The sequence below is a fragment of the Sceloporus occidentalis genome, unplaced genomic scaffold (genome assembly GCF_023333645.1).
Source record: "Sceloporus occidentalis isolate IW3139 unplaced genomic scaffold, rSceOcc1.0.p SCAF_1, whole genome shotgun sequence".
NCBI lineage: Eukaryota > Metazoa > Chordata > Lepidosauria > Squamata > Phrynosomatidae > Sceloporus > Sceloporus occidentalis.
Genome location: NW_028316981.1, coordinates 182,931,776 through 182,940,183, shown reverse-complemented (window position 1 = coordinate 182,940,183; position 8,408 = coordinate 182,931,776). Strand labels below are relative to the sequence as shown.

At 42.3% G+C, this 8,408-nt stretch overlaps 1 protein-coding gene across 1 annotated transcript in view; it reads left to right on the top strand.

The window, feature by feature from the left end:
* The first annotated feature begins 432 nt into the window (after positions 1 to 432).
* The window catches only part of HAUS7 (HAUS augmin like complex subunit 7), a 46,571-nt gene continuing 38,595 nt past the window's right edge, over positions 433 to 8,408 (top strand). Inside the window, exon 1 of the mRNA XM_089485847.1 lies at positions 433 to 496. Within this exon, the coding sequence (XP_089341973.1) occupies positions 452 to 496 (45 nt within the window). The 5' untranslated portion in view covers positions 433 to 451. The remainder of the gene's footprint in view (positions 497 to 8,408) is intronic.

Sequence of the window (8,408 nt, the reverse complement as noted above, 5' to 3'; positions counted from 1 at the left end):
TGGCTGGACCTCAGCTGCCTTCTGATTGGTCAGCCGGGTGTTCTGTGCACCACAGGGGGTCCATCCACCTCCTCCTCCTCCTCTCGGGTCCCCTGGCCTTGCCTTCATCTCCTCCAGTCTCGGCCTCCTTCTGGTCCACCGCCTCCTTCTCCACTTCTACCTCCTCCTCTCTGCTACCTTCCCCAGCCTCTGTGCTCCCTCCTCTTTCCCGCCTGCTCCACCGCCACCCCAGACGCTCCAGAAAAGGCACTCACCACACACACACACTCCTCAGGTGTTGGAAACCCTCTGGGGTGCACCACTCCTCCAACCCCCCCGCGAGAGGGCGCATCGAAGGGCCACCCTTTGGTCCATGAGTCACTCATGTCCTTCCCCCATCCTGCCATCCGGGTCCGTTGGGTCCAGTTCGCCTGAGGGGGCCCAGGATGAAGGCTAGCCATCACGGCCTGATATGCAGGGCCCGCAATTGGAGCGGCCTCCAGAGTGGCGAGGCAAGGTGAGGCGTGGTGTCCTGGCAAAGCTCACTGGTGCAAAGGGGCTGGGGGGGTAACCAGCCAAAGGGCTGCTCCGCCTCCCCCAGCCCCAATGGGAACGACAAGGGTTCCAACGGATAAAAATCGATTCCAAAAGGATCCCTTTTCATAATAAGAATGAGGGACCTTTTGGAATCGACTTCTATAGTGAGGCAGAGCGAAATTGGAACACAGGTTATTCCACCAGTGGAAATGGGCCATTTGTAACCTCCTTTTAAAAGTAATAAGTTAGAGTTATCATTTCAGGAAGACTCTTCCCAATAGTTACCATTATAGTCACAATGCTAGAATCATACAGGCCTAGAGTTGGAAGAGACCCCAAGGACTATCCAGTCCAAGCCCCTGCCATGCAGGAATACACAGTCAAAGCACTACCTACAGATAGCCATCTAATCTCTATTTTAGAAACTCCAAAGAAGACCCCCACCGCTCTCTGAGGCAGCATCTTCTACAGTTGAACAGCTGTTACTTTCAGGAAATTCTGCCTAAAGTTTAGGTAGAATCTCTTTTCCACTTAAATATTTAGGAGGAATTTTGTAAGGGTAACTCCTGGCATTCCAGTTTCCATTGGTAAATGAATTTTGTTGTTTGCCTCCAAATCATTTTTAACTTATGGTGAGCCTAAGGTGAACCTATGATAGAGTTTTCTTCGCATGTTTCTTCAGAGGGAGTTTGCCATTGCTCTCCTCTTGAGTCTGAGAGATTGTGACTTGCCCAAGGTCTTGCCCATGCTGGATGAATTAATTCCTTTTAAAGTCATAGCTGTCTTAGTCTATTTCAGCATAGAAAAGATACAAGGGAATCCCGTAGCACCTTGGAGACAGCATCTAATCAAGAAGAATACAGTCCACGAAAGCTTATGCTAGAAACTGTTTTTTGTTAATTACAGTACCGTTAAAGGTGCTACAGGATTGAGTTACTTATAGTAACATTTTAAAAACCATACCTGGATGCAACCAGGTGTTGGCCTTTAATGCAAAACACACTACTGTATTCTTTAATCCATCAACACCTCAAGCCTTATGGTAGAAAATGAGGCAGCAGCAGAAGACACAGCATTAGACAACAGTTGAACCACATGAGATTCCTCAGGTGTATCTAGAGTGAAGAAATAATGCAGTTTGACACCACTTTAACTGTCAAGGCTCCCTCCTACAGAATCCTGGGATTTGTAGTTTGACATTGTGAGACACCAGCTCTCTTTGGCAGAGAAGGCTAAAGACCTTGTAAAACTATGGACCCCAGGATTCCATACGATGGTGCACTTAAAGTGGTATCAAACTGCATTATCTCTACAGTGTAGGTGCATCCCTTCTTCAGCAGTTATTGACGCCACACCCTTGGAACAGCAAAGTAACTAAAAAGTTACAACCACAACAGCAAAAAAGAGTGAAGTTATCAAATGTGACTTATCTATACCTTCATGATCCAAAAAAGGGGATGTATAAATAACTCGTTAAAAATGCTGGCCTTAATCCTGTTGTTAGTCTTGACTAAAGTAGATCCATTGAGCCAATGGCACTTATCTGCTGAATGGCTGACTCACCATTCTACAATTGATTGAATAGGCCTACTCTAATGGGAAGTAACCAACAAAATGCCAGTCAATATTTATATTATGTTCCTCCAAAGCCAGATGTAGTAAAGTGTGGATACCTTCCCTACGTTTCTAATTATGTGCCACAGGTTTATGGGGCACAGCAGGATGCAGCATTGATGCAAATTCTCCAGACAGGTTAAATATATCAGTTTTGTTTTGTTTTGTTTTAACTAATATTGGTTTCTTTCTGTCTCACCCTAACCATGACACCTTCACTTTTCCTTTAATAAACCTGTCTCCTTTAGCTTTGCCACAACTAGGCTGAAGTAACATGTGTTTCCAGTCAGTGTTGACTCAGGGCAAATAATAGGAGAAATCTTCCACGGTTCATAACTGTGGCATTCAAATTGGTAAACACGTTCCCTGCACCCTGACGTGGTTATGTCCAGAAAAAGCTATGCACACAGTTGGGAAGAGAAAGTAGCCTTTTCAGTGCCGTATTGGCCATGATGGCATGACACCGGGGTCAAACAAGAACATTTCTACATTCAAGGGCATTTCTATGTCATTCCCTTTCCTACCACCAATACGCCAGGAGATAATTATTGCTCTTTATAAATCGAAGACACTGTCTGGTTTGGCTCCTGAGAATCTTCATCTCTCTCCAGCCCTAGCTGCCAATGTAATGCTCAAGTAGCCTCCACATTCACAGTTCCTTTCTTGCACAAAGCTTTAAAACAGGGCTTAGTCACTCAGCTAAATAAGGACCTAATATTTATATACCCTAAGACACTAAGCTTAGAACTAACTTCTATCACTTATCTGGATGACCAATGAACTATCTCTTTCAAAATAATTAATTTAATTTGTTTAATTTATATAACGCTATTCCAAAGATCATAGTGGTGAACAGCAAGTAAGCTAATTAGCAAGTAAGCTAATTTGCCCCCAACAGTCTGGGTACTCATTTTAGCGACCTCGGAAGGATGCAAGCCTAAGTCGAGCTTGGGCCCTTTTGCTGGTCTTGAACTCACAACCTTCTGGTTTTGAGTGAATGGCTGCAGTACAGGCATTTAACCACTGCGCCACCAGGGCTCCCATTAAATTAAATTCAATTAAAATAATTAATTAGTTTTCCAATTCATTATCATAACTTTAAAACAATGTGCATGAATGTATGATGACTCCCCGATGGCAATCACAGACATAATACCAGGCCTTTGTTCTCCCAAGATAAACTTTGGGTCACCTAAAGGGATGCACTCACCTCTCCAGAGAAAGTATTTGCTATACTGATGCCACTCAAAGTGGTGGTCCATAAGCTGGTGCTGGTCCCTGAGCCTCTGGGTGCATGGAAAGTTTGCAGGAAAGAAGGAAACAGTTGTGGCCAATGGGCACAAATATGGTACCAATCCATGGCATGTTGGGAAAAATAGTAATTGTCAGTCCCCTACATCAGATAACCTGAGAAGCAGTGCTCTACACAATAGTAATGAATACCATTTCACCTGAAGCTTTTTATACCCAGAGGTTACTGTCCAACTGCATCTAAAGTGCAAAGACATACAAATGAGCACTGAAGTTAAAATGGTCCAGGCCACTGTATTCCCCATCTCCATGTACAGACGTGAGAGCTGGACAATGAAAAAAGCAGATAGGAAGAAAATCAACTCATTTAAGTTGTGGTGCTGGACAAGAGTGTAGAGAACACCATAGTTGCCAAAAAGACAAACAAATGGGTCCTTCAACAGACCAAACCTGAACTGTCACTGGAAGTCAAGACAACAAAACTGAGGCTGTTGTATTTTGGTCACATCATGAGAAGGCATGAATCATTGGACAAGACAATAATGCTACTAAAGGTGGGAGCAATAGAAAGAGAGGAAGACCACATGCTAGATAACTAGACTCAGTCAGGGAGGTCACAGGTGTACATCTCGAAACCTGAGCAGAGCAATGGAGAACAAGAGGTCTTGGAGATGTCTCATCTGCAGGATTGCCATGAGTTGGGGCTGACTTGGAGGCAGTTAACAACTGTACAACATGGTACATCATTCTAATAGTGTGAATGTGTGTGTATGCATGCACATGCACATCTAAAACAATAAGAAACTAGGGCTCTGTGCTCCAAAATAAGTTGTCAACTGTGCCAAATCTTACATTATCTCATCAAGGAAAACATCCTCTATGGAATGACATCAAGTGCTATGCCATTCAAAACGTTTTTGTATTGCCTAATGTGGGATGCTGTGAAGTGTGGCATATCAAGCCAGTAATAACAAAACCTGTGACAAAAATGACAATGAACTAGGGCTCGGGACTGTCAAAATATCCTATGGAGTGCCCCAAATTACACATCCCTCTTGCACATAGGTGAGTATCCCCTACTGGACACGAACATTTTATACTGGGAAATAAAAAACAGCACCTTCATCCCTGTGATTCTCATTCCTCTGATAACTTCAGAAATTTTACTCAAAATGAGCCAGCAGCACATTGACAGAGCTAGTCCTTGCATATATAGGCATGTGTATATACACACACAATTTTGTTGGCTTCGTTTAGAGCAGAACAAGGCTTCGGGTTGAGAGAGCCAATTAATAGATCCATGGAGGAGAGGGCCACAGGACCTTGTATAATTTCCAGAGTGTTTCTTCTCATTATCAGGAAGGCACAGAGTCTGGACTATCAACCAGGTTTAAGATTGATCTTGAATTAACAATAATGCAAATCATTGTATTTAAGTGGTTAAAGCTGCTTCATTGGCACAAACCATTAAAATCATGGTGCTGCAATAAGGAAATGTGGGTTAAAATACATACATTAAAGAGTAATCATCCAGTCCTAACCCTTTAGTTAAAGAGTAAACTTCAGATCATGTCTGCAGAGTGCATGTCTTTAGTCCAGCTTCCAAAAGGCAAGTACTGAGAAGTTATAACTTTGTTCATCTTTTAAAAACCAAGAGCAAGTTTCTAGTCTTTCTGTTTCGGTATTTGCTGATTTTCAGAAACAGGAGAGCTGAATAAGATTCTCATTGAGTTGGAAAAATAAACTTTTTTTAAAGGTCCTTGTGTCTCCCTATGGCTAGAAGAAACTTTTTAAAAGTCAAATTAGTTGGCTATTGCTAATTCTTAAGTAAATTATTTTAAAAATTAAGTAATACATTACGCAAGGCAAAATAAATTATGCACATTTTGTCACACAAGCCAGGTTTCCTTTTCTTTTCAAAAAAAAGATTTTCCTAGAAGCAGAATTTTACATTAAAGCCCGTATGTGGAGTACAGTCCTATGGATGTTTACCCAGAAGTAAGTTTTACTGCTTTTAGTGGAGGCTTTTTCATGCGTGCCATAATTTGCAGCCCTTCTCAAAACTTGCTGTTTTTAAAACATCTGATTTGTTTGGAGCCACTCTCATGCTTCCAGTGCCAGCCTGTGCTGTTAATAAGCAGGTACAATTTCAGTCTATTAACTGGCAGTCTACCAAACTAAAGTGTTATTAAGAATGTATCAGTTCATGACTATCGTTTCCTCTAGTAGTATATTCACGTGGCTGTTTGCCAGTCTGGAGGGGAAAGGCACAAGGTACTGGCTTTTACATACTTCAGAGACACATTGGGCCCGAAGAAGTGCACAGGTTTGTGAATTGAATTAAAATAAAAAATTAATTCTGCTTGGTAAGAATTTCTCAGTTTATAAAATCTGGATGGCATGGTGGGTCATTAAGAAAGCGATCTAACAAAATCCAGACGTCATGCAGATTCTATGCATCTATCAACCAAGGCTATAGCTGAGAACAGCCCGAGTTTAGGGATATTTGTGCACTAGCTGATATCAAATCCAAAAAAGAAAAGCAGAGGGCAGAGGGAATTGACCTGTTCAAGCATCTGGCAGTTCACAGTCAGTATTTTGAAAAGGAATGGTTGGATTAGGCTTCTCAGAGTGCCTTTCCTGGTTCCAGAACTTTTCCTCTGATCTGAAAAATTCTCATGAGGGTGAAGCACAACACTGCAACATTTTGTATAAGCCCCTGCCATAATAGGATCTATTTCTCTGACCAACCCAGTGTCTCTCTCTCTCTCTCTCTCTCTCTCTCTCAATCTGCTGAGATTTTCTCCTATTTTTTCTGAAAGACAACCTTCTGTCCATAAAGAACACTTGATCCCTAGTGTCAGCAGCTCCTAGTCCTTTAGAGGAATGTCTCTCTTAAATATGGTGACACCGCCACAGAAAGCTAGAGAGAGATTAATAAAGAGCTTAAGTTTATTATCATTTCTTCTTCCAAGCCAGTTCCCTTCCTCCTGCCTTCCTGTTTTTCATTCAACCTGGCCCCATTCTTCTGATAGAAACCATCTTTCTCTCAGCACGGGCGGCTGGTTCCCATTACGACACCCCTTGCAAAAGCTGCTTAGAAAATATTTTATGTAATTTTGTCCAAATAAATTCATGGCACACAAGGCACCGCCCCAGGCTCAGCATGGGACAGTCTGGACTCCTAGCTTAGACTTCTTCTCATGCTGGGATGGAGAAATAAGACCTCAGAAGACAAAGGGGATCTCGCCTCCACCAAAAACAGAACAGATCAGAGCAAGAGACTGCTGGGCTCTGAAAAAAGGTTATTAAGACCCATTCACTCTACACAGTTATAGCACTATAATTTCACTTTAACCGCCTTGGTTGCATTCTGTGGAATCAGAGGCATAAAGGGATTCTCTGGCTGAGGATTCTAAGAAGTTTATCACACCTGGAATTTGGAACTCCAGTCCAAAGCCATTCCGAAAGGAAAGGGAAGTAGATTCAATTCGAACCCAAGCCAATTGACATGATTAATTATCACATGTGAAAGCGAAATTGTGGTCTTTCCTGAGGCAAAGCGATGAGTGAGTCCCACCAAAACTGCAGATTCCAGGAATCCTTAGGCTGTTGCCCTAGCAGCTAAGTGGAATCAAAGGGGTATAACTATGTAGTGTAAAATACAGTGACACGGTTTAAAAATGAAGTAAAATAAAGTCAGGATAGAGCAGGATAAATGCTTAGACAATTTTATAGTTGGTGTATAAATAGATGGAGATATCTGCTCCAGGACCTATCCCTGCTTATGGCTATAAGCAGCCAGCATTTCTTTGTGGGATTACTACTTTTGGTCTTAATATAGAGAAATCAGAGTGTAGAAAGTAATTCCAAGAAACTAATTTATCACAGTTGTTCTATAACCTCAGAATTAGTGAGTTACATCCAAAACACACTGCAGAATTAATCCAGTTTGAGACTGCTTTAACTGTCCTGGCTCAGTGCTAGGGAATCCTGGGCACCAGATTGTGGCACCAGAGCTCTCTCTGACAGAGAAAGCAAAATGTCTCACAAAACTACAATTCCCAGAATTCCCTAGCATTGAGCCAGGACAGCTAAAGCAAGGCTTCTAGGAGAAGTTCTCCTCATGAGGAGGCCTCTGCGTATGAAGAGTCCTGTACTTGTGAGGTGTTTGCTCTTTCGTTGTTGTGACCCAATGAATGAGACTTATCCAAGACCCACTCTTCTCAACCTCTCTGCTCAGGTCCTACAGGCTCAGGCCAGTAACCTAGCGTCAGTCTTCCATGTTTTCTGCTACCTTCTACCTTCCATAGCATTACTGTCTTTTCTAATGAGTCATGCCTTCTTATGACACGGCCAAAGTACGACAGCCTCAATTTGATCACAATAAAATAACCCGGTTTGGAAACCATGTTATTTCCCTGCCATTCAGACTTGCACTGATTGTACGTGGTGCAGTGTTTGTTTTTTTGGGGGAGGGGGCACAGAAAAGCCCATTTAAGCCAGTGCATTTGGCACCGGATCTCTTAGCGTTTTTTTTTTAAGAGCCACAACGTCCTGTGTCTCCGATAGCATGAATGCGCTATCAGATCAATTCAGATCGCACAGTCACCATTCACAAAATGGAGGTGCCTCTGTTTTGATCCAGAAGAGTGGTGAATGGGAACTTATAAATCGGATTTAAATGCCACAGAAAGATTTGCTGCCTTAAAACATAGTGAGAACAATGAATTGATTTTGAATTGATTCACAGATGTAAATCTCTTCATGCAAAAAATGAAAGTGTGGCTTCCAGGGAGAGTTTAGGCTTGTTCTGTTCAAAAACCCATTTGTTTGTCTTCTTGGCCAACCATGGTATCCTCCGCACTCTTCTCCAACACTACATCTCAAATTAGTTGATTTCCTTCCTTACCCGCTTTTCTCACTCTCCATCCACACATGTTGATGGTGAATACAAGGGCTTGGACTATCCTCACTTTAGTGTTCAGTTCACATATACCTTTACACTTTAGGATTTTGTTTGGTTC